We start from the raw sequence: 23,649 nt of genomic DNA, 5'->3' as shown, positions 1-23,649 counted from the left end.
CTCACCGCTCATTATATGTTAATTAAAATGCATTGGCACGCTAAAAGACATGACCACCAGCGCCATGACAGTTTACAAATGCCATGGCAACGTCCAGAAGTTACCCTAGATGGTCTAAAAGGGGAAGGAACCCTCGGTTCTGGGAAGTCCTCGCCCCTTTCCAGGAAAACTCATGAATAATCCACTCCTTGTTTAGCATAGACTCAAGAAATAACCACAAGTATACGCAGCTGAGTGGCCATGCGGCTTCTCTGCCTGTGGAGTAGCCTTTCTTTTCTGTTGTTACTTCTCTAATAAACTTGCTTTTACTTTATGAACTCACCCCAAATTCTTTCTTGCACGAAATCCAAGAATCCTCTCTTGAGGTTCCGGATCGGGACCCCTTTCTGGTAATATTTTGGGAAGCTGGGGAATGAGGTAGTGAGTATATATCACCCAGAGAGCAAGCATTTGTGAGCGCTTGTTCTCCTTAGCCCTGCTGGTCCAGGTGTCACATCGCACCCCGAGTGGGGAATTAGAAAGGCCTGCACCAGGCTCTTAGTTTTTCCGGAAGGAAGAGAATTTGAAGATCTCTAAGGATCAGGGGTCAGGTAAGATCTCCATCTTTCCCAAGATACCCAGCCCCAGAAGGTGTTTGATATGAGCTGCTCCACATCCTAGGAAGCTCCATTCCTGATTCAGCCTCTCACCAGCAAGGTGACACTGGGAAAGCTACTCCACCCCTCAGCCTCCTCTGTCCATGTGGAAAATGGCACCTCCTTCCAAGGTTGAGGTTAAGATCCAATGGGACTGGTCGGGTGTGGTGGCTCACACTTGAAATCCCAGCACTTTGGGACGCTGAGGTGGGTGGATCACGAGGTCAGGAGTTCAAGACCAGCCTGGCCAATATGGTGAAGCCCTGTCTCTACTAAAAATGCAACAAACTAACTGGGTGTGGTGGCACGTGCCCGTGGTCCCAGCTACTCGGGAGGCTGAGGCAGAAGAATTGCTTGAACCCGGGAGGTGGAGGTTGCAGTGAGCCAAGGTCGTGCCACTGCACTCCAGCCTGGGCAGCAGAGTGAGACTCTTGTCTCAAAAAAAAAAATCCAATGGGACTGTGCACACGAAGTGCTGAGCTCGTTATCCCTGGCCACAGCCTCAAGAAATAGCAGCCATTTTTGTTATAAATCAGAATAGTTATACAATAATATATTCTGTACAGCATTAATTATATTCATTTATCAAAACAATAATTATCATGGTACGTGATTACTATAATAATTATAATTGTACTACATTACTATTGTTAGGCACAGCAATATGGCAACAGGGTGCCTGAGTAGGTTGGCATATTTCTTAAGGTCACTTAATCCCAGGGACCCAGAACCAGAAAAGAAACAGCACAACTGGCCACATCCAAAGTGCAGGGTTTGCCTGCGGTTCCTGCTTCAACCACGAGGGGGCACTCAAAGCCAAACCAGAGGTTGGACCTACAGACTTGGGGGGTGGGGGTGTGTGTGCATGTGTGTGTGGTGTGTGTGTGGTGTGTGTGGGTGGTGTGTTTGTGTGTGTAGGATGTGTGTGGTGTCTGTGGTGTGTGTGGTGTGTGTGTAGGGGGTGTGTGTAGGGTGTGTGTGTGGTATGTGGGGTGTGTGTGTTTGTGTGGGGTGTGGTACATGCGTGAGGGTGTGTGGGGGTGTGTGTTGGGGGGAGGTGTGGTGTGTGAGGGGTGAGTGTGTTGGGGGGATGCAGGATGTGTGGGTTGTGTGTGTGGGGGGTTGGTGTGTGTGGTGTGTATGTGTAGGGTGTGTGTGGGTGGTGTGTGCGGTGTGTGTGGGGATGTGTGTAGGGGTTGTGGTGTGTTAGGTGTGTGTGGGAGGGTGTGTGTGTGGGGTGTGTGATGTGTGTGGAGATGTGTGTAGGGGGATGTGGTGTGTTAGGTGTGTGTGGGAGGGTGTGTGTGGGGTGTGTGGTGTGTGGGGGATGTGTGTAGGGGGATGTGGTGTGTTAAGTGTGTGTGGGAGGGTGTGTGTGGGGTGTGTGTGGGGGGTGTGTGGGACGTGTGTGGGGTTGTGGTATGTGAAGGGTGGTGTGTGTGTGGGGTGTGAGTGTGGGGATGTGTGTGTGGGTATGTGTGGGTATGTGGAGGGTGTGGTATGTGGGTGTGTGTGGGGTGTGTGTAGGGGAATATGTGGCAGGTGTGTGTGGGGGGAGAGTGTCGGGGGTAGTGTGTAGGGGTGTGTGGTGTATGAGGGGTGTGTGGGGGTGTGTGGTGTGTGGGGTATATGTGCAGGGTGTGTATATGGTGTGTGTATGGGGGTGTTGTGTGGGGTGTGTGTGTAGGATGTGTGTAGTGTGTGTGGGTGGTGTGTGGGGGTGTGTGTGGGGGTGTGTGTATGTACAGTGTGTGTATGGTGTGTGTGTGGTGGAAGGGGGAGTGTGTAGTGTGTGTGTGTGGTGTGTGTGGGGGTGTGGTGTGTGGGGTGTGTGTGTAGAGTGTGTGTATGGTGTGTGGTGGGTGGAAGGGGGAGTGTGTGGGGGGTGTGGGGTGTGTGTGTGTTTGTGTGTATTTTTCCCTTTCTTCCTTCATCACTTTCTCCTTTCCCACAGTCATTGCTACAGATACCCTTTGGCTAGTATCTCAGAAATGGGATTTTGGGATGAATGAGTGTTTAGAGGAACTGAAAGTTAACACAACATCTTTTTGATTTAGTTAAAGATGACAAACTCCGAAGATTTCACATACTCTTTTTTAACAGGCCAGTCTGACAGTGTTGCTGCCTCCCCATCCAGGGCTGGTGCCCACGAGCTTGCCCAGTTCCCACCTGACCCACGCCCTCGCTGAGCTTTCCTGCCTGGTCTCCTGCAGGCACCTGAGGAATGGTTTCCTTTGGGACCTTGGTGGAATGCAGGGCAGTGTGGGACACTGAGCAAGGCTGAGCAGAGAGAGGGGCTGGAGTCTCTGCTTAGCCCCTGCTGTTTAACTCTTGGCCAAGAAGTTGACCATTTTTTGCCCTGACTGAATGGACTTGGAGCTTTGCCCCCAGCGTGCCCCACAACAGCTCCATGACCTGGGCAAATGATTTGTCCTCCCTCAGCCTTGGGCCCAAGTACATCCAAACCAGCCCCCATGGCCTGGTCCAGGGCCAGCGGTCAGTGAGGTCTTCCATTCAGCCCTCGCCAAGCTCGGGGGAGGCCAGAAGCTTGGACCTTCTTACCCTGCTCTTCAGTACTTTCTGGAACTTGGATTCGATCTGGTTGTGGAAGAGATTCAACAGCCACCTGCGGAGAGAAGCACAGCCTGCCACTGAACTTGGGGACAGCCGGGTTCCTGGGAAAGCTGGGCCCGGGTCCCTGGCCAGGCCAGTCCACAAAGGGAGCCCTCTCCACCCCCTCCTGGCGCCCTGCTGTGTCCCAGTACATCCAGCCTGATTCGGTGTGTCTGGCTTCCCAGCGCCTGTGGCACCCCAATCATCGCATGATCACATTCAGTAGATTTGGGGAAGCGGCTTGAGAATCCACATTTTTCTCTTCTTTTTTGGGAGGGGGCGAGGGACAGGATCTCACTCTGTCACCCAGGCTGGAGTGCAGTGGCACAGTCTCAGCTCACTGTGACCTCTGTCGCCTGGCCTCAAGCCATCCTCCCAACTCAGCCCCTGAAGTAGCTGAGACTACAGGCATGTGCCATCACGTCTGGCTAATGTTTGTATTTTTTGTGGAGACAGGTGTTACCATGTTGCCCAGGCTGGTCTTGAATTCCTGAGCTCAAGTGATTTTCTGCCTTGGCCTCTCAAATTGCTAGGATTACAGGCGTGAGCCACCACACCTGGTCACACTTTTCTAATCAAGGAAACAGAGACTAGAAGAGATGAAATGACTCGTCCAAAGACTTGTATATTTTTTGCAAACTCTCCTTTAACCAAAGTTTCTGTGTTCCTCCAATAGCCAGATTGGTAATAAACTTCCAAATAAACTTCCAAATAAATGGAAGTTTATTTTTTTAATGACAATGATGCACCAATATTCCTGGCTTGAGTCTGTTCATCTCAACATCGTTCCCCAGAGAATGATCTTCAAGTGCCTGTGCAAGCCACCTGGATCATTACAATTATCAGAGGCCAGGCTGAGCGCCGGATCGGCCAGGAGCTGCAACCAGGAGTCCAGCTGGCAGTGCCCCGATGGAGACCTACCCCAAGTCTCCCGACATGTCCACCTCCACGTCATCGATGTCGCTGCTGCAGCTGGAGGCAGTAACTGTGGGCCTCCCTGAGGACTCGCTGCCCAACAGAAGGTTGACTGAAATGCTGATGCCCTTGACACTCACATCAAAAGAGCCTTGTAGTTTCCTGGAGGAGATAAGAGAAGCCACGATTGGTTCCTAGACCAGGGTCTGCCACCATTTGTGGGGAAAATAGAAGTCTCAGTTCTTACCTCCTAATAGATGGAACTGAGCAGAGATTTAAGAATAACAAATACAGCCATAAAAGATCTAGAAGAAAACCCGGATCCAGTATTTACAGTCAGGGCTGGACGAAGGCCTTTCTAGGCAAGATCCAAGACTCATAAGCCATAAAGGAAATCCTTAATAAACTTGTCGGCATAGAAAACTAAAACTTCAGTGGACCAAAAAAATGCCATATGTAAAGTAAAAAACAAAATTGCAGTATGAGACATCCAAAGAGCCAATTTCCTTAATATATGAGCTAATTTCCTTAATATACAAAGAGCAAGCCAATACAAATTAACAAGGAAAGGAAAAACAACTCAAAAGGAAAAAAAAGATATGAACAGGAAATGCAGTGTAAAATAAGCATATAAAAGTCATTAAAAATGAAAATAGCAATGACACCAGTTCTCACCTATCAGATTCAAAACAACTTTTGAAGTTTTAATACCCAATGCTATTGAATGTACGAGTAAACAGAAGTCCCAGACACTGTGGCTGGGAGAGCACACTGGCTCAAGCTTTCTGAAACACAAATCAGTGAGATCGCTCCTCGTTCTAACACACATACTCTTTGGCCCAGTAATTTAACTTCTAAGCCTTTATCCTCTGGCTCTTCCTGCCAAGATATATGTGAGGTGTGGGACAGCTCACTGAAGCATCATGGGCAGTAGAAAAAAAAAAAAAGGAAGCAACCGACATGTCCACCAGCAGCGACAGGTTGAATAAGTTGTAGGCACCCATGTTATGCAGACTTTGAAAACAATGGGTCAAAATGTGGTCTATTCCAGGGGTCTCCAACCCCAATGGTGGTTGTCTGGAGCTGGGGGAAGGGAAATGGGGAATGATTGTTTAATGGGTAAGGAGTTTTCTCTTGGGATGATGAAAATGTTTTGGAGTTAGATAGGGGTGGATGTTGCACAATATTGTGAATGTAATAAATGCCACTGAAGGTATACTTTCAAATAATCAATTTTATGTTCTGTGAATTTCATATCAATTTTTAAAAGCACATTCAAAAAAGTGAAAAAAAAAAGAGGTAGATCATCATATGCCCATATAAAGAGATATTTAAGATATTTCACTGACAAAAGACAGGGTAGGAGAGTGTGGCCGGTTCCTTTCATGGAACTAGAAAGAATGTGCATGTGTAGGTGACATATAAACCGGGCATCTTTCTAAAGCAATAGAATGTGAGCCACACATGTAATTTTAAATTTTCCAGAAGATACATTAAAAAGATAAAAAGAAAGAGCTGAGATTGGTTTTAGTAATACATGGTATCATTTCAACATGTAATCAGTATAAACATTATTAATGAGATTTATTTATTTATTTATTTATTTTGAGACAGAGTCTCATTCTCTTGCCCAGACTGGAGTGCAGTGGCGCGATCTTGGCTCACCACAACCTCCGCCTCCCAGGCTAAAGCGATTCTCCTGCCTCATCCTCCCAAGTAGCTGAGATTACAGGTGTGCACAGCTATGTCCAGCTAATTTTTGTATTTTTAGTAGAGATGGGGTTTCACCATGTTGACCAGTGTGGTCTCGAACTCCTGACCTCCAATGATCCACCTGCCTCAGCCTCCCAAAGTCCTGGGATTACAGGCATGAGCCACCACGCTCGGCCAGTGTTTTTGTTGTTGTTGTTGTTGCGTTGTTGTTTTGTTTTTTTAAATACTAAATCTTCAAATCCAGTGTTGCATACTTAGAGTAGATCTCAACCTGTACCAGGCACTTTTCAAGTACTCAGTAAAGGCATGGCAGGTGGCTACTATTTTGGGCAGTGCAGATCTGAAGTATGAATATGGCCATGTCACCCATATTTGGGCTGCTCCTTCTGTTATGGGCTGCTCTGTGTCACCACCTGCCTCCCAAATTCAAATGTTGAAGCTCTGATCCCCAGTACCTGAGAATGTCACAGTATTTGCAGATAGGCCCCTTGAAGAGGTGATTACATTTAAATGAGCCCATTAGGGTGGGCCCTAATCCAATCTGCCTAGTGTCTTTATAAAAAGAGATTAGGGCCGGGCGCGGTGGCTCAAGCCTGTAATCCCAGCACTTTGGGAGGCCGAGACGGGTGGATCACGAGGTCAGGAGATCGAGACCATCCTGGCTAACACGGTGAAACCCCGTCTCTACTAAAAAAAAAATACAAAAAACTAGCCGGGCGAGGTGGTGGGCGCCTGTAGTCCCAGCTACTTGGGAGGCTGAGGCAGGAGAATGGCGTAAACCCGGGAGGCGGAGCTTGCAGTGAGCCGAGATCCAGCCACTGCACTCCAGCCTGGGTGACAGAGCGAGACTCCGTCTCAAAAAAAAAAGAGATTAGGACATACAGAGAGAAATGGGGTTTCTTTTCTCTTTTTTTCTTTTTTTGTTTTTTAAGAGATGAAGTCTAGCTCTGTCCCCCAGGCTGGAGTGCAGTGGCGTGATCTCAGCTCACTGCAACCTCTGCCTCCAGGGTTCAAATGATTCTTCTGTCTCAGCCTCCTGAGTAATTGAATTGGGATTACAGGTACCTGCCACCACACCTGGCTAGTTTTTAAATTTTTAATTTATTTTTTATTTTTAGTAGAGACTGAGTTTCGCCATGTTGGCCAGGCTGGTCTCGAACTCCTGACCTCAAGTGATCTTCCCACCTTAGCCTTCCAAAGTGCTGGGATTACACGGGTGAGCCAATGTGCATGGCCTCAGAAATGGGATTTCTTAAGCACAAAGGGAAGACCACGTGAGGACAATTGCCAAAGGGCAACCATCTGCAAGCCAAGGAGAGTGGCCTCAGAAGAAACCAGGCCTGCCAAAACCTTGACCTTGGCCCCCAGCCTCCAGAACTGTGAGAAAACACATTTCTGCTTAAGCCACCCGGTCTATGTGTGTTATGGCAGCCCTAGCACACGAATACCCTTCCATCCAAGTGCCTCTGAGGTCAGAGATCTGTTCAAAGTGCCTGAGAGCCAGAGCCCCTGGAAGCAGCCTTTGGCCAATGACAAACAGGAGGAAGGGGTGACAGGGTGGGGCTGGAGTAACTCAGAGGCGTGTTCTCCGCCGTCCCCGTCCCCCAGCTAGACAGAGCTTCACTTGCCCACCAGGTTGACTTCCTTCCCTTCCCTTCCTCACTTCCCCTGTGGATTTCCTCAGATCACTTCCAGGATAAAGTATTGCACTGGAATTCTTGCCCTAAGGTCTGCTTCTGTGGGAAGCAAACCAAGGAGACATGATATTATCGCACTTAGCCCTCCCGTGACTCCATCAAGGAAGCAGGCCTGTCCCCCTTGGGAGATGAGGAAGTAGAGACTCAGAGAGGGAAAGACACTCATATCCAAGAGCCAGGACTCAATCCCCAGGCCACCTCTGGGCTTGGACTCCATCTGTCCACCACGTGGCCTTTCTGATGAGCTAGGAACACCTTGGACCTAAGAAGGATGGGGCGAAGGCCAAGGCCAAGAGCTCCAGGGCCTGGGAGCAGGGCCAACTTACAAGAATGACTTGCGCACCTTCCACCTGCCCTGGACCCGGATGAAGGAGTCGGAGATGCTGAGACTCAGGCCCTGGCTGGGGACAGGCCTCAGTGCAGAGTGACGCAGCTCACAGCTGTGGATATTCAGGCTGAAGGGAGAGACACGGAAGGAGTTGTCAGCCCTGGGCCTGGACCCAGCCTCACCAGGGCCCTTGCTCCCACCTTTGCAGGCCTCCCCTCTCCACAGTGGGGACTAGACCAGCAGGATCTGCTCCAGGTGAGCACCAGGTGTGTCCCAGGCACCGACCATGTGTCCATGCTAAGCACATTACATTCTTCATGCCATCTGGGCCACACTGAGGGGGTCAGGACTGTTCTTGTTTCCTTTCCACAGAAGGGGAAATAGAACCTCGAGGAAGGGATGCAATTACCCGCAGTTTTGCAGTCAGCATCAGAAACCATGAATCTAATGACCCCAGGTGGCATCCTCAGGAGGTCCGTAGACATATCTCTTTGGGTTCGCAGCTCCTGCTAACCCACCCCTCTCCCAATACATCCAGCTAGGCGGGAAACAGATTCAGGGAATATGGTGGCAGCCTTAAGAGAAGACCCAAAAGGGTCAGCAAGGTTGCCAACAGTGAGAAAAGAATGGTCAAGTTCTGTTTTATTTGCCTGGCACATAGTAGGTGCTCAATAGATGTTTGCTGATGGACTGAATAAAAGAAGGCAGGAATGAAGGAAACACTCAATAGCAGTGAGCGGGGAGGGGTACAATGTGCTACGGGCCTGATTGTACTTTCTTCACTGCCCAGCCCTCGAAAAGCAGTTGACGCCATTTTAAAGTATCAACTGCTCAAGTCTAGTGATCTTTTGAAGTCTTGGCTCAAATGCCATCTTCTCTGGGAAGCCTTCCCTGACTCCCCCAAGTACAAACTTCAGCTCTAACCATTGGGCTACTAGATTTAAAGTGTAAGGTCTATCTTCTCTTCCAAACTATATCCAGTGGCCAGATTGGATCTTGGATTAGCACTCTGAAGGAGGAAGCAGATAAACCCCATTTTACAGGTAAGGAAACCGAGGCTCAGGTCACACAGCCAGATATTAAGGTCTTCCTTAATATTTGCTGCATGAATGAGTGGAGGAGCTCAATTCCTTCCCAGAATTTCCTTCTGAACTCTTCAGGGAACTATCCCACTGTCTGCCCCAAAGAGGTCCCTCCGCAGCCCAATCCTGAGGCTCTCTCTTCCTCACTCTCCAATTCGCCCTCACAGCCAGCTCCAGCCACCTCAGAGCCCCAGCAGAAGGGAGAGCCCCACCTGCGGAACTCATAGCTCCCACGGCCGGCATGGGGGATCCTGACGTCCCCGGTGAAGTCAGGCAGCGTGATCCTGAGCAGCTCACTCTGCAGAGCCAATAGCCCCTCCTGGGCCGCTGTGGACAGGAAATAGCTGGGAGTCAGCTTGATCGGCCTGCCTCCTCCCCTGCTCTAAACCCTACGGTGGCTCCCACCTGCCCTGAAGAGAGAGGTCAACATCGTTATTAGCATTAAGTACACTGACAGGATATGAGCCCCTCTGTGTGCCAGGTAGCATGAGGGACATTCAGAGGCGTCCCTGCATTTCTGTGGCATTGTTAGGTTCATACCCATTTTACTGACAAGGAAATGGAATGCCTTTGCCAACAACTCCCTGAAGGCAAAAGTGCGGCGCACTTGGACAGGTGGTCCTCCTTCTTGTCCTCCATGGCATCTGGTCTGTGTAGAAGAAATTGGAAGGATTTGGGGGCTAGAGAAAGCGGGCATCTTTCTAGCTGGGTGACTTTGACAAAGTCCCCAAACAACCTTCACTTTGTTCATCTGTCAAAGAGCAATGACAACAATACATTTGCTGGGCGTGGTGGCTCACGCTTGTAATCCCAGCACTTTGGGAGGCTGAGGCAGGGGGATCACCTGAGGTCAGGAGTTCAAGACCAGCCCGGCCAATATGGTGAAACTCCATCTCTACTAAAAAATACAAAAATCAGCCTGGTGTGGTGGCACACGCCTGTAGTCCCAGCTACTCGGGAGGCTGAGGCAGGAGAATCGCTTGAACCCAGGAGGCAGAGATTGCAGTGAGCCGAGATCGCACCACTGCACTCCAGTCTGGGCGACAGAGTGAGACTCCACCTCAAACAAAACAAAACAAAACAAAACTTTCCTCATTGGGTTGGCATCGAAACTGCAAAGCAAGAAGAGGGCTGGGAGGATAACAAGCATTCCTAACTTGTGCCTGGCATACAGCAGGCACTCAGTAAATGCCTGGAACAGTAAACAGGGTTTATATTATTAAAAATATGGAAAGGGGCCGGGTGTAGTGGCTCACGACTGTAATCCCAGGACTTTGGGAGGCTGAGGCAGGCAGATCATTGAGACCATCCTGGCCCACATGGTGAAACCCTGTCTCTATTAAAAATACAAAAATTATCTGGGTGTGGTGGCTCGTGCCTGTAATTCCAGCTACTCGGGAGGCTGAGACAGGATAATCACTTGAACCAGGGAGTTGGAGGTTGCAGTGAGCTGAGATTGTGCCATTGTACTCCAGCCTGGTGACAGAGTGAGATCCCATTTCAAAAAAAATAAATAAATAAAAATAAATAAATAAAAAATAAAAATAAAAAAGGAAAGGACTAAAATGCCCAACCTCAGAGGACAGGTTACATAAACATGCTGTGTGTGCACAGTGCAAAGGAACAAAAGACAAACTCTCCTGATTTACGGTTTCAATGCAAGTAGCAGTTACCGGGTCCCACTGTTCCCAGATCTGAGGGACCCAGGTTTCTGCCCCCAAGGCAGGCATGGGTACGCAGATGACCAGCGGCCTCCCCTTTCACCTCTTTCCAATTTGCTCTTCTCCCTCTAGCAAACGCCCATGTTGGAGTCCCTCCGCCTGGAACACTACCCCTTGTCCCTGGGTAATTCCCACTGTCTTTTCCATTTTACTTTATCCTGGAATCCTTCCCTGATTTCCCTCTCCCTGCCTCGAGCCACTCTGGGCTCCCAACAACCCTACTTAAGGGAATGTTGTTATCTCATTTAATAGGTAAAGCAATTCAGGCTCTAGGAATGTGAGAAGACAGGTGGTCAGTGCCTGTCCATATCCTTGAGTCTTTCCAGTAAGTGACAGTTGACTCCCAGCTGCCAGTGTCTGCCTCCCTGAGCCTGTATGTCCTGAGGCTCTTTGTCCTGGAACTGCAGAAAGCAGGTACATGCAACAGAAGTGCTGGGGCGCTGACAAACCCCCGGCCCAGAAACCCTCAATTAATCACTGTGGTGTATAAATATCCCAGTTCCCTTGCCACCTGGATAGTCTGGAGGCTTTGTTTCAACATTTTAAAAGAAATATTCCTACTTTTGCTCATTCTTTGTTTTATTTTTATTTATTTTTTTGAGACGGTCTCCCTCTGTTGCCCAGGCTGCAACGCAGTAGCATGATCTCGGCTCACCACAACCTCTGCCTCCCAGGTTCAAGCGATTCTCCTGCCTCAGCCTCCCAAGTAGCTGGGATTACAGGTGCCCGTCACCATGACTGGCTAATTTTTGTATTTTTAGTAGAGGCGAGGTTTCACCATGTTGGCCAGGCTTGCCTTGAACTCCTGGCCTCAAGCTATTCACCCACCTTGGCCTCCCAAAGTGTTGGGATTATAGGTGTGAGCCACTGCACCTGGCCTGACCATTCTTTAAAACTGAGGAATAATATACATAAAGTACCTAACGGGCACAAATTTTAAAGGTATCGCTAAATAATTTTTAATGTTTATTTTGTTTATTTTATTTTTTTTTTGAGACGGAGTCTCGCTCTGTCGCCCAGGCTGGAGTGCAGTGGCGCAATCTCAGCTCACTGCAAGCTCCACCTCCTGGGTTCACGCCATTCTCCTGCCTCAGCCTCCCGAGTAGCTGGGACTACAGGTGCCCGCCACCACGCCTGGCTAATTTATTTTTATTTTTATTTTTAGTAGAGATGGGGTTTCACTGTATTAGTCAGGATGGTCTTGATCTCCTGACCTTGTGATCTGCCCGCCTCGGCCTCCCAAAGTGCTGGGATTACAGGTGTGAACCACCATGCCCGGCTTTTAATGTTTATACAGCCCTGTGATCACCACCTGGATCAAGATATGGCACCTTCTAGTACCTCGGCAGGCTCCCCTCCCTCATGCCCTTCAGGGTCTCTGCCTGCTTCTAGAGGTGACCACAATTCTGACTTCTAGTTCAGAGGCATGTGTTTCCAAACTTTACGCAGAATTTTCCCAGCTGGGTGGTTCCCATCGTCAGAGGTGGTGGCTGGTTTAATTGCACACTCTCTCCTGGCTGCCCTCCCTTCCTCATCTTACTACCGATTCCCTACAGTGTTTCCTGGGATCATTTCCCAAATCAACCACTTGCACGCAAAGCTGTGTTCTGTTGGCTGGTGGTGGACAAATACCACAAATAACGTGCCCAGGGCACTCAGCTGGTGGGCGGTGAGGCCAGAATCGGAGCCAGAGCTGCCTGACCCAGAAGGTGGCACTGCCCCAGGGAGAGGGTCTGGTCTGTGTCCCCACTCCCTGTCCCCACTGTACGCAGAGCAGCCTGGGGCCTGGGTTTGCCAAGTCCAGCCAGCAGACGTGGCTTCTTACCATACTCCAGTCCCTTGTCGGTGATCCTGGCGACCAGGCCGGGGTTGGCACCCAGAGCCTCTGGGGTGGACGTGAGCAGCAATGCCAGCAGTATGGACGGCAGGGCCCCGGCCAAGGCCCCCATCCTAGATTCCCAGTGCAGTGGGCTGGGACTGTCCCAGCTGTGGACTGGGCCCAGGTCCCTTAAGTGGCCAAGGTCCGATGGCTGGGGGCAGTTCCTGAGGGTGGGTGGGCTCCTGGGAGCGGGAAGGGGAGGCACAGGGACTGGAACCTGCTTGCGACATCACTGAAGTCATAAGGTCATACTTAGAAGCCAGTTTTCACTGCCCAGATCAGTGGATGAGGAAGCCTGGCTTCTATGATCATCCCTGTCCACCCTCCCCACGGAAAGACCCACATTCATCACCATTCGTCTTGCCTCATCTCAGCCAGTCTCTTAAGAGCTCGGCTAGGAAGGCTTGGTTTTGCAGATGAGGAAACTGAGGCTCAAAGAAGCCACATAGTCCCCTTAAGATCTTACACCCAGCAGACGGCAGGGTTGAGAGTGAAGCCACGTCTGGCGCCATCCAAACTCTCTCTCTTTTTTTTTTTTTTTAAATATACCGGCTCTGTTTATTTAAAAAATAAATGTTTTCCCCCATGGGAAAAAGCCTCTCTCAAACCTTGCTGGTGATAAAATTTTCTGGAAGGCAATTGGCAAATGTTTAAACAGCTACATGCCCTGTGACCCAGGAATTCAATTTCAGGGACTTGCCCCTAAGCACATAATTGCGTCAGTGTGCCAGTAAATCACTGCTCTAAGATACCATTGCTATGCTGTGTGAAACAGGAGAAGTGAGACCCAACCTCATGTATCCCACAGAAGGTCATTGGTTAAATGAATTATGACACACACTTTAAAGTGAGGCTGCAGAAATAAAGGTATTTCTTGGCAAGGAAAGGGGTCTCATGAGGCATCCGTTTCCAATGGCACCATAGAGTAAGGTTCTATTTTGGGGGGGTTCAAAATAGGCTTCCATATTCAACAATCTGGAAAATATTTAGAAAGGAGTCATGAGGCCTTGTCTCTGGTTAGGGGGTAGAATTATAAGTGTTAAAAAAAAAGGTTTTGCTTGTTGATATGTAAATATTTTTTTCTTTTTTCATTTTTTGAGACAAAGTCTACTCTGTTGCTCAGGCAGAGGTGCAGTGGCACGATCATCGCTCGCTGCAACTTCAACTTTCTGGGCTCAAGTGATCCTCCCACCACAGCCCCCTGAGTAGCTGGCACTACAGGCGTGAGCCACCATGTCCAGCTAATTTTTTGTATTTTAGTAGAGACGAGGTCTTGCTATGTTGCCCAGGCTGGTGTTGAACTCCTGAGCTCAAGTGAGCCTCCTGCTTGGCCTTCCAAAATACGGGTATTATAGACTTGGGCCACCATGCCCAGCCTCTAAAATTTTTATTTTCTTGGGGGTATGGTCCCTGGCATATATTTGTCGTAAGTAAAGATAGTAAAATTTCATTCTGGAAAACAAAATTTATAGTACGGACTGTGCTTAATTTTTAGAGTTTTGCCCCAGCCCTGCTTACATTTGGGAGTTCTGCTCTGCCCTCACCCCCAGGGAGCCTTCCCTGACCACTCCCATGCTTTTCTAGATTCTAGAAAGGGTTTCCCCTGAGGTCCCAGAACCCTTCGCACTTTCCCCACCACAGCATGAACCACTCTGCTTTTTGGTAATTGTGGTCCTTTAAAAATATGCCCACGAATTGTTTGATACTCCTTCCATCAAAAGACAGTGTTTCTGTCCCCTTCCCTTGAAATTGGGCAGGTCTTCATGATGGCCTCAACCAATCGAATGTGCTGGGATTAACAGGGTGAGTCCCAATAGGTCACAAACAGCACAGGCAGGCACTGAGGTTAAGATCAGGACATCCCACATTAAGCCCAGGGAACCCCACAGTCCAGGCCTCTCTGTTCCTCTGTACCGCGTTGCTCCCGTCACTGGGGCTGAGGTTTATTGGGGTCCTCTTCTGTCCTTCCCCCCAGCCCCCACCCCACCAGTCTGGTGACTCCTTGCAGGCAGGGCTGAGTCTTCCATTTCCTGAGATCCTTGCAGCACCTGGCAGGAATTGAAAAGAAACTGATATTTATTGAGCACCTACTATGTGCAGGTGCTCTGCTGGTTAAGCTGCACGTCTCCTCTCATCCCTGCATCAGCAACCCCAGGTGCATATTTTAGTCTTGTCTTGAGATGAAGAAACTGAGGTTTAGCAGGGTGAAGTGATGTAGGCCGCAGTCACTCAGCAGGAATTTAAGTCCAGGTCTGCGGGATGCCATTCCAAAACGCTGGTCAGGGCAGGCTTCTCTTGGGAGGCAATAAGCTGAGCAGAGGCCTCAGGGTGAGGAGCCAGCCTTTGGGAGGCTTTGGAGCAGGGAAGGGCTCACAGGTACATCCCCAGTGTGCCTAGGGGCTTTTGCTTCCTGGACCTCAGCCTGCCCAGGAGCGGAGGAGAGTGGGGGAGGACATTCTGGAGCATAAGGATCTTATGGGGACATAGATGTCACTCTTCCTCTGGCCGCAGTTTAAGGATGTCCCTGGCTGGGGGTCATTTGCAGGGTTGGGAATTTCCCACAGCAGCAACCTTAGAGCTGCCAAGTGGCCCAGGCCCAGCCTCCACCCCTGCAGGTTCCCACTCCTGGCTAAGGTCCCTGCTGATGGCCCAGGACCCAGCAGAGGCCTCAGGGAGCAGCATGACCCCAGTGCTGGTCAGAACCCCTGGGCCTTTCTCCTACCAGGCTGTCCATCCAATTCCACAAAAGCAACAGCTGCTACCACTCTGGCCACCACTCAGTCTTATTGCAGTGAAATAGGGGCTCTTTTAACGAGGATGTTTATTGTGTTCTTGTGCAGGAGAGGGTCCCCAGAAATGGCAGTGCATCAAATGATGGACAGGCAATCATAAAACTGTCCCTTTGACATAAGTGGCCACGAATGGCGCCGAGAGGGAGAGGAGTTCCCTAACATCTAGTTGACGTCATCTGGAGCCAGCAAACCACAATTCCCTGGTAAGGTCTTAACCATGAGCAGAAGGGCAAATGGAGGAGTCTGACTTGTATATGATCTTTCTCTTGGTGCGACAGACCAGTAAGGGAAAATCGCCCCAAGTGAGCATGCGCACAACCTTAGTAAACACACTGCGCATGCGGCCCCTCCCAAGGGCTGGCAGGTCACTGCGCACGCAGGGGTGACGTAACAGCCCGCCCAAGGAAGGAACCCCAGAACCAAGCCAGTGTATAAAAACCCCGAGCCAAAGGCTGAGCGGGGCACTTGATCTCTCAATTGCACTTTGCTTTTTTTTTTTTTTTTTGAGACGGAGTCTCGCTCTGTCGCCCAGGCAGTGGCCGGATCTCGGCTCACTGCAAGCTCCACCTCCTGGGTTCACGCCATTCTCCTGCCTCATCCTCCCGAGTAGCTGGGACTACAGGCGCCCGCTACTTCGCCCGGCTAGTTTTTTTTTTTTTTGTATTTTTTAGTAGAGACGGGGTTTCACCGTGTTAGCCAGGATGGTCTCGATCTCCTAACCTCGTGATCCGCCCGTCTCGGCCTCCCAAAGTGCTGGGATTACAGGCTTGAGCCACTGCGCCCAACTTTGCTTCTTTCAACAAACCTTTGCCTCTGCTTTAAAACTTGCCTCCATCTCTCAGTTGAATTCTTTCCTCTGAGAAGACAAGGGCTGGCAGTGCTGCGGACTCGCCGCGGATACCATTCTGACTACAAAAGTGTTACCGAAAAGATTTTGAAAAACCCAGAATTTGGAATCCGTAGTGTCTAGAATACTGAGCAGCAAATAGTAGGTAATTGCCAAAGGAATAAACAAACCTTAACGTTTATCTTTATGGACTCTGGGGCCAGATGGTCAGGATTTGAATCCTGACTCCCCCACGGGGTGACTTTGGGCACTTTGTGACTCAGTTTCCTCATCTCTAGTTGGGTTCAGCCAGACGGTGGCATGGCAGGAGGCCAGATGTCAGGGCACTTTTCCCTGCTGTCTTCTCTTGATCACAAGTGTGGCAGTTGGCTGTGTCCTTCCTGATAAGCCCTTGTCCGTGGCTCCCATTATCTCCCTGGGCTGGGATACCCAGATGCTTTTCTTTGCTGCTTGAGCCTTAGGGATAACAGTCCCTGGTTGGTTTCCTCAAGCTTGTCCCCCAACTCTAGAAATAGCCACTTTATTCAAATCCCAAGAACCATTGCAGTTGGATTCTCTTTTCCTGCCTGAACCCTGATGGACACAAGTAGCAACACTGTGCGTTTCTTCTGCACTTACTCATCTTTTGTGCAAACGCCTATCTCTTGTAGAGAGCTTTGAATCCTTTAATAGAGTCTGCACAGGTTTTTGTCAAGGCCCTGCTGCTAATGGACTGGGGGACCTGGAACAAACTCCACCCCTCTCTGATCCTCAAGTTTCCCCCAAATGCAGATGAGGGCTGGGGACTAGGACAACTTTTCAGAAACAAAGACGTGCAGGCAAGTCCCCCAGGGATCTTGTTTAAATGCAAATCTTGATCCATCGTGTTCCTCTGGGGGCTAAGCCTCTGCATTTTAACAAGCTCCCTGGTGAGGGTGATGCTGCTGACCATGGATCATGCTTGAAGCTTTGGGAACAAGGGACTAAATGAGCTCTGAGTTCCCTCTGAGCTCAGCAGTTCTCTAACTCTTCACTCTCCTTTTCGATAGTTTTCTATGACGGTGCCCACACTCCTGAGAACACTGAGTCTTGAAAGAGAACGATATTATGAATTCCTGCAGTTCTGAATCTCTGCAGGGTACTTTGGAGTTGGGAGTTTAATATTTATGGCAGCCTCTCCCCAAGCCACATCACCTGCAGATCTGAATGTGTGCCTGTGTGCACACACACACAGGCACACACACATGAGCCCTGAGACATGCAGGCTTACAAAATAAAAGTAGTAATGTCAGTGACGATCCTTTGTGGCTTGAAGGTTGCATGTCTTGAGATACCAGGAGCCCCCCTGGAGCAGGACTGGCCATGTGGATAAACAGCTCCTTACCCCAGAGAGCCCTTGCTTTTACAGATGGGGAAACAGACCTAGAGAGGGAGAACTGGCCCAGGTCACACTGTGAGCCTATTGCTCAACTGGCGGGGATAAACCCAGACTTCTGGCCCGCCAGGGGCTCTGATTCTTGGGGTCAGGCCCATTCAGGCAGACAGCCCTGAATCATACTTTGAGAATCACTGGCATAATGGTTTTGAGTTATGCAGATGTGGGTTGAAATCCCAGATCATTTTAAAAATAAACACTTATTGATCACCTACTATGTGGCAGGTGTTGGGAATACTACCGTAGCAAGCCAGATGGAGTATTTTTTTTTTTTTTTTTTTTTTTTTTTGAGACAGAGTCTCACTGCATCACCCAGGCTGGGTGGAGTGCAGTGGCATGATCTCAGCTCACTGCAACCTTTGCCTTCTGGATTCAAGTGATTCTTGTGCCTCAGCCTCCCAAGAAGATGGGACTACAGGTGTCTGTCACCATGCCTGGCTAATTTTTGTATTTTTAGTGGAGACAGGGTTTCATCATATTCCCCAGGCTGGTCTCGAACTCCTGGGCTCAAGTGATCTGCCTGCCTCAGACTTCCAAAGTGCTGGGATTACAGGCATGAACCACTGCACCTGGTCAGATATAGCCTTTACGGTATAGTAAGAAGAACTGTGTTTATTCAAATTAGAGTAAACTTGGATTACTCTTGTCAACCCCTGTACCGCAGATTTGACATGTATTTGATTCTCATAACAACTTTATGAGGTAAGTAATATTATGATGTTCCCTTTATAGATGAGAAATAGAAAACCTGAGAATTAAGTATACTGCCCAAAGCCACACAGTTGGCAAATAGCAGAGGTGGAATTTAAACCCAAGATATTTGGGATCATGGTTCACAGTCTTAACCATTGTGCCACGACCCTATCAGCCACGACCCTATCAATCATACCTCTGATTCTTCCCAATAACCTCATGCCAAAGAAGAGGGCAAGGTTTTAACTCTCCTTTTCAAAGGAGGAAATAGAGGGCCAGAGAGGTTAAGGAACATTTGCAAAGTCACACAGCTCATGGGGGGGCGGGCTGGATTTATGTTTGAAACCATTGCCAGGTGACTCCAGAGCCCCGGCTCCAAACAGTTAGCTTAGCAGGCCACACAACTTTTCTAGAGACTCCTCATCTGAAAAAGGAGGGCAATGTGTCTACCTTTAGCAGTTGTCATGAGGATTAAATAGGATAATAAGCCTGAAGAGACAGACCCAGGGCCAGGGCTGCTTATGGCCGCTAGCGGGATATGGCAAAATGATGAAGACAGTGCTTAGTCTTCCTGTGCCCCTTCCCACCTTCTCTCCTTGCATAGGGTACTCCTCCCTCATGTTTATTTAGTAAGTCAGCATTTCCAAAAGGACCCCAAGAAGGCAATGCTTATCCCAGAAGGGAAGCTGCTCTGATGGTGAGCTTTTAGGCGGTTTGGAGTGAGCAATTCCTTTTTTTTCCTTCAATTGTTTTTTGCCACTTTGACATACATTTAATATACCATAAAATTAACCCATTTAAAGTGTACAATCCAGAATTTAATTTTAGAACATTTTCAACACCACCCAAAGAAACCCTGAATACACATTTGCAGTCATTTGCAGCAGACAATGCTTAGCCTGAAGGGAGAAGCTGCTCAAATAGTGGTTCTGTAACCAACTTGGCAGAACCTTTGGAGTGTGTTGGCGAATGCTGCTCAAACCCTAACCCCCAAGCAACTGCCTTTTCTCAACCATTAGAGAGAAGTTCCCAGGCACAATGCACCAGTCTTCAGGTCCAAGAAATATTTAGGTTGATGGAAAAGTAATTATGTTTTTTTACCATTAAAAGTAATGGCCAAGACTGGATTCCATGACTCACACCTGTAATCTCAGCACTTTGGGAGGCCAAGGTGGGTGGATCACTTGAGGTCAGGAGTTTGAGACCAGCCTGGCCAACATGGAGAAACCCTGTCTATATTTAAAAATATATATATACAAAAAAATTAGCTGAGCAGAGTGGCGTGTGCCTGTAATCCCAGATACTTGGGAGTCTGAGGCAGGAGAATGGCTTGAATCTGGGAGGTGGAGGTTGCAGTGAGCCAAGATCACACCACTGCACTCCAGCCTGGGTGACAGAGTGAGACTCTGTCTCAAAAAAAAAAAAAAGTAATTGCGGTTTTTGCATTAAAAGTAATGGCAAAAACCGCAATTACTTTTGCACCAACCTAATAATTGCTTTTTTTTTTTCCCCCTATAGAGCATGGAGCAGGGGTGCCTGTATGTTACAGAAAGTAGAGGGCAGGTGTAGAAGGGGGCTAACTCCAAAGAGAATGAGCGTGGGGATGGCAGGTGTGTCTCCATACTTACCAGCAAGTCTCCCCAGCAGCCAGAGGGCTCAAATGCAAATTGGATTGTGACATTCTTCTGCTCAAAACTCTCCAATGCCTTGCCTTATCTTTTGGAACAAAACCTAGAGTCCTTAACAGTCCTCATAGCCTCCCAGTCTATCCCACACTGTGCTTCCCTTCTCTCTCTTCCTTCCATCCTTGCTAGCTGCTCTTCTCTTTCTATTCAGGGCCTCCACTAGCCCCTGGCTAGTGGAGAAAAAGATGCATCCTCCTGGTGGACAAATTAGAGAAAGACTTTTGTTTCCTCAACCTGGTACCTTTTTACAGTGTACAACCTATGCCACGGAGCAAAGAAGTTCTGCTTTAAACATGCCAACTCCCCCAGAACAGACAAGATTTTGACATCTGGGAGGAGCGAAAAGAGCGTGGGCTCTGACGTGTGGGTATAGATTAGGTGGGAATTCCAGTTCTGCCACCTGCTGGCTGTGTGATCAGGGAAGGGTAACTCAATTTAAAACATTTGAACAGTTGGGCTCGGTGGCTCACCCCTGTAATCCCAGCACTTTGGGAGACCAAGGCAGGTAGATCAGTTGAGGCCAGGAGTTCGAGACCTGCCCAGCCAACATGATGAAACCCCATCTCTACTAAAAATACAAAAATTAGCCAGGCATGATGGCACATGCCTGTAGTCCCAGCTACTCAGGAGGCTGAGGCAGGAGAATCACTTGAACCTGGGAGACAGAGGTTGCAGTGAGTTGAGATCGCACCACTGCACTCGAGCCTGGGCGACAGAGCAAGACTCTGTCTCAAAAACAGCAGCCAAAAAGGTTTGAGCAATTCCCATCTTGGGGGATGAAGAATGCTATCAGGATTCAATTAGATCATTTATGCCCTTTGCTTGACTCCTGAGAGTGTTTGATCAATGGTCCCCTCTTCTTCTGTGGCCCTAGAGCCTTTACCTCCATTTAACAGAGAATCAGTGATGTCAGCAGAATTGTGTACATTTTTCTTTATAAATAAAATAAATACCCTTTATCTGCTTTTGCTCGCTACGAATGCTTCTCTTCAGTTTTACCATCACCAACCTGGTTGAAGCTTGAATAACAAAATATTCCTAATTTGTGCCCATTCCTTGCACTCTTGTCCTTCTGATGCTTTCAGAAGTCACAATAAAACATTTTAAAAACTAAATCTGGTCATGTGGTCCCCCACTCCACCATCTGCATCAAACTCCTCCAGTGTGTTGTCACTCATCCTTCTGGTCTCAGAGCAAATGTCAGCAGCATAGAAAGGACTTCCAGGACTCCTCAATCAATTTGAAGTACAATCCATAAAACCCCATCTAATGGGCTGAGATAGCCCCCTCTGATGTCCCATGGCAGGAAATGGCCCAAAGCCCCCAAGGAAACTCCCCAGAATTCCAAAGACAGTCTGGACTGGTGATCTGGCTTCCACACCAGGGCTGGGAGAGTCACGGGGAAGTGCTAATTGCACCCAAATATGTGACTGAAGCAGAAAACCCTAATGGCCTCTGTCACCTGGCCTAGTGTTCTGCTTTTGGGGACAATGGCTGGGCAGGAGAACATGGATGAAGTGGGGGTCATCACCATGGAGCCCAAGAGTGGGGCAGGGAACGCGGGCTGTGCAGGTTAGCTGTTCAACAGCGACACTGTGTGGTGGTGACAGGAGCAACAGTCCTAGTGGACGGGTGACTACACAGGACAATGGGCTGTGCAGAATGACCGGTCAACAGCGACACCATGTGGTAATGGAAAGAACAACAGCATAGTGGACTGATCCATTCTCCAGACCCTCTCTGTGTGACATTAGGAATTTGGACTAAGAAAATCCCAAGGACAGTTGGAACAATGAGACTTTCTGTTAATGGAGGCTGTGGGGACTCAATAGATTAATTAAAGAAATAAAAAGAGATGATTGTATCTGTGCTGTAAACTGGCACTGCCGGCCACATTGGTTACAGCCAATGAATAATAAATAAATGAACATAAAACAAGAAACAATACCAGCACACAGAATTCACAGGAAAAATAAAAAATAAAATAAAAAAAAAACCAGAAGGTTTTTTTCATGAAGCACAAATGGAAATTTCTTGGTTACAATCGAAACACGATTCCTGGAGGAAATATCTCTGCAGCCTTAGCCCTTGAAAGAAGCTCATAATCCCTAAAATACACACCATGCACTTTTCCAACGAATAAAGTTTCCTCGTGTTTAGATCATCTCTGAATCTGAGTCGAAGAAGTTTGCAAGGGGCTCTTGGTTAAGATCTGGAGAGGATTCCCTGGGGAAAGGCAGCCAGTGCCCCACAGCCCATCAGGAACAGGTGCGGCTGACAGCCCCTGGTACCCCTGGCGCCTTCATTTATAGACAACATCTGCACCGAACAGCAGGAAGTTCTAGGGAGAGATGAGAATGTCGTCACCAGTTAAGATGCACCCCTTGTTTGTGAGTGTGCAGCTGCTGGAGTTTTAAGAAGGACATTTTGGGAGCCTGCCTATTGGGAAGGAGAAAGGTAGGGCCAGTGGGGGTCACTCAGTGTCTCGCCGCCTGGATCTACACATCAACAGCTGCCAACACCTGCGAATCTGTCAGCAGCTTCCCTGGAAGCTGCCTCCTTCTCAGACACGGAGACCCCCCCAGGCTGTTTTAGAGGCCTTCATTTGTCAGCCCTGCCTCATGGCAGCTCAAGGGAGTGCTTGTTACAATCAAGGCTGCAAAACCACTTCTCTCTGCTCCTTTGTGCCCTTCACTCAGGATTTTTAGAAATGAAGAAATTAAATTGTGCCATGGGTCATTTTTTTAAAAAAGCATGAACTTGGTATAAGGTGGGGAACATGCGGTATGTGTTTCCTCTGCACTCTTGGCTATTTTTCTACAGTCTCTCAGCCCCATTAATTAGCTCCCTGGTCTGAAGAATTGAGGATTGATGGACTGGACATTGGGGGAAAGGGAGAGGGCGGGATCTGGGTGATGCAAGGCTACCCATGAGGGCCACAAGTTATCAGGAAAGCCTTTGACCAAGGTAACAAATGCAACACTGGGTGATGGTTTCGCTACAGAGGTGACAGCTTTGTGGGGACATGCTGGGTTTAAGAGGCCTCAGGGTGGAGACATTGAGGGAGCCTGCAAATGCAAAAGCTGAGAGTTTGGAAAAAATAAAGACTGGAAGCATGTCTGGGATGCTGGGTGGCACACACATGGCAGCTAAGCCTGAAGAGGTTGACGAGAGTGATGAAGGCCAGCCACTGGTGGGGGAAGAGAAGAGGCCTGGGGAGGGGTCCTGGAGATCTCCAGCTTGCAGAGAAGGGGTGGGAGAACAAGCAGAGGAGGTGGCAGGTGGACAACCAGGAGCTAGGGGAGTGCTGGCGACTAAGAGAAGAAAGCATGCCCAGGAAAGGCATCGTGTCAAATGCAGATGGAGATAGGCCTGGGTGAAAGCCACGAGGGAACCTTCTGTGCTGTGTCTCAATCTGCCAGACATTGACCACATGTTACACCCCACAGTGCCTAGTATGATGCTGGGTGCAAAAGGCATACAACATGTATTTGTTAAATATTTAAATGCACCTTATAAAAGAGGTTCTTTGGCCAATAAATGTATTTCATTTTTGCCGAGTGTAGCATGGGAACGATGCAGCAATGGTTCAAAGCCAGGAACCTGGCTTTGAATCTGGACTTCATTTAACACTG

General features: G+C 48.8%; 2 protein-coding genes across 5 annotated transcripts in view; both read right to left on the bottom strand.

The window, feature by feature from the left end:
- Nucleotides 1–12,688, bottom strand: part of LBP (lipopolysaccharide binding protein) — a 31,843-nt gene extending 19,155 nt beyond the window's left edge. The window contains exons 1-5 of one of the 4 annotated variants that reach the window (XM_005568980.5): nucleotides 12,530–12,688; nucleotides 9,196–9,310; nucleotides 7,900–8,028; nucleotides 4,170–4,325; nucleotides 3,198–3,261 (exon numbers count right to left, since the gene is read on the bottom strand). In XM_005568980.5, coding sequence (XP_005569037.3) covers nucleotides 3,198–3,261; nucleotides 4,170–4,325; nucleotides 7,900–8,028; nucleotides 9,196–9,310; nucleotides 12,530–12,653 — 588 coding nt within the window. In that variant the 5' untranslated portion in view covers nucleotides 12,654–12,688. The remainder of the gene's footprint in view (nucleotides 1–3,197; nucleotides 3,262–4,169; nucleotides 4,326–7,899; nucleotides 8,029–9,195; nucleotides 9,311–12,529) is intronic. The other 3 variants (XM_074005305.1, XM_074005303.1, XM_074005306.1) reach the window with 3 other exon arrangements.
- A 9,315-nt stretch (nucleotides 12,689–22,003) lies between these two features.
- BPI (bactericidal permeability increasing protein) overlaps nucleotides 22,004–23,649 on the bottom strand; it is a 34,569-nt gene continuing 32,923 nt past the window's right edge. Inside the window, exon 15 of the mRNA XM_005568978.5 lies at nucleotides 22,004–22,355. Within this exon, the coding sequence (XP_005569035.3) occupies nucleotides 22,317–22,355 (39 nt within the window). The 3' untranslated portion in view covers nucleotides 22,004–22,316. The remainder of the gene's footprint in view (nucleotides 22,356–23,649) is intronic.

The sequence above is a fragment of the Macaca fascicularis genome, chromosome 10 (assembly GCF_037993035.2).
Source record: "Macaca fascicularis isolate 582-1 chromosome 10, T2T-MFA8v1.1".
In the NCBI taxonomy this organism is placed as follows: domain Eukaryota; kingdom Metazoa; phylum Chordata; class Mammalia; order Primates; family Cercopithecidae; genus Macaca; species Macaca fascicularis.
Note: the sequence above shows the minus strand (reverse complement) of the source record. Positions and strands in the feature narration are given on the sequence as shown.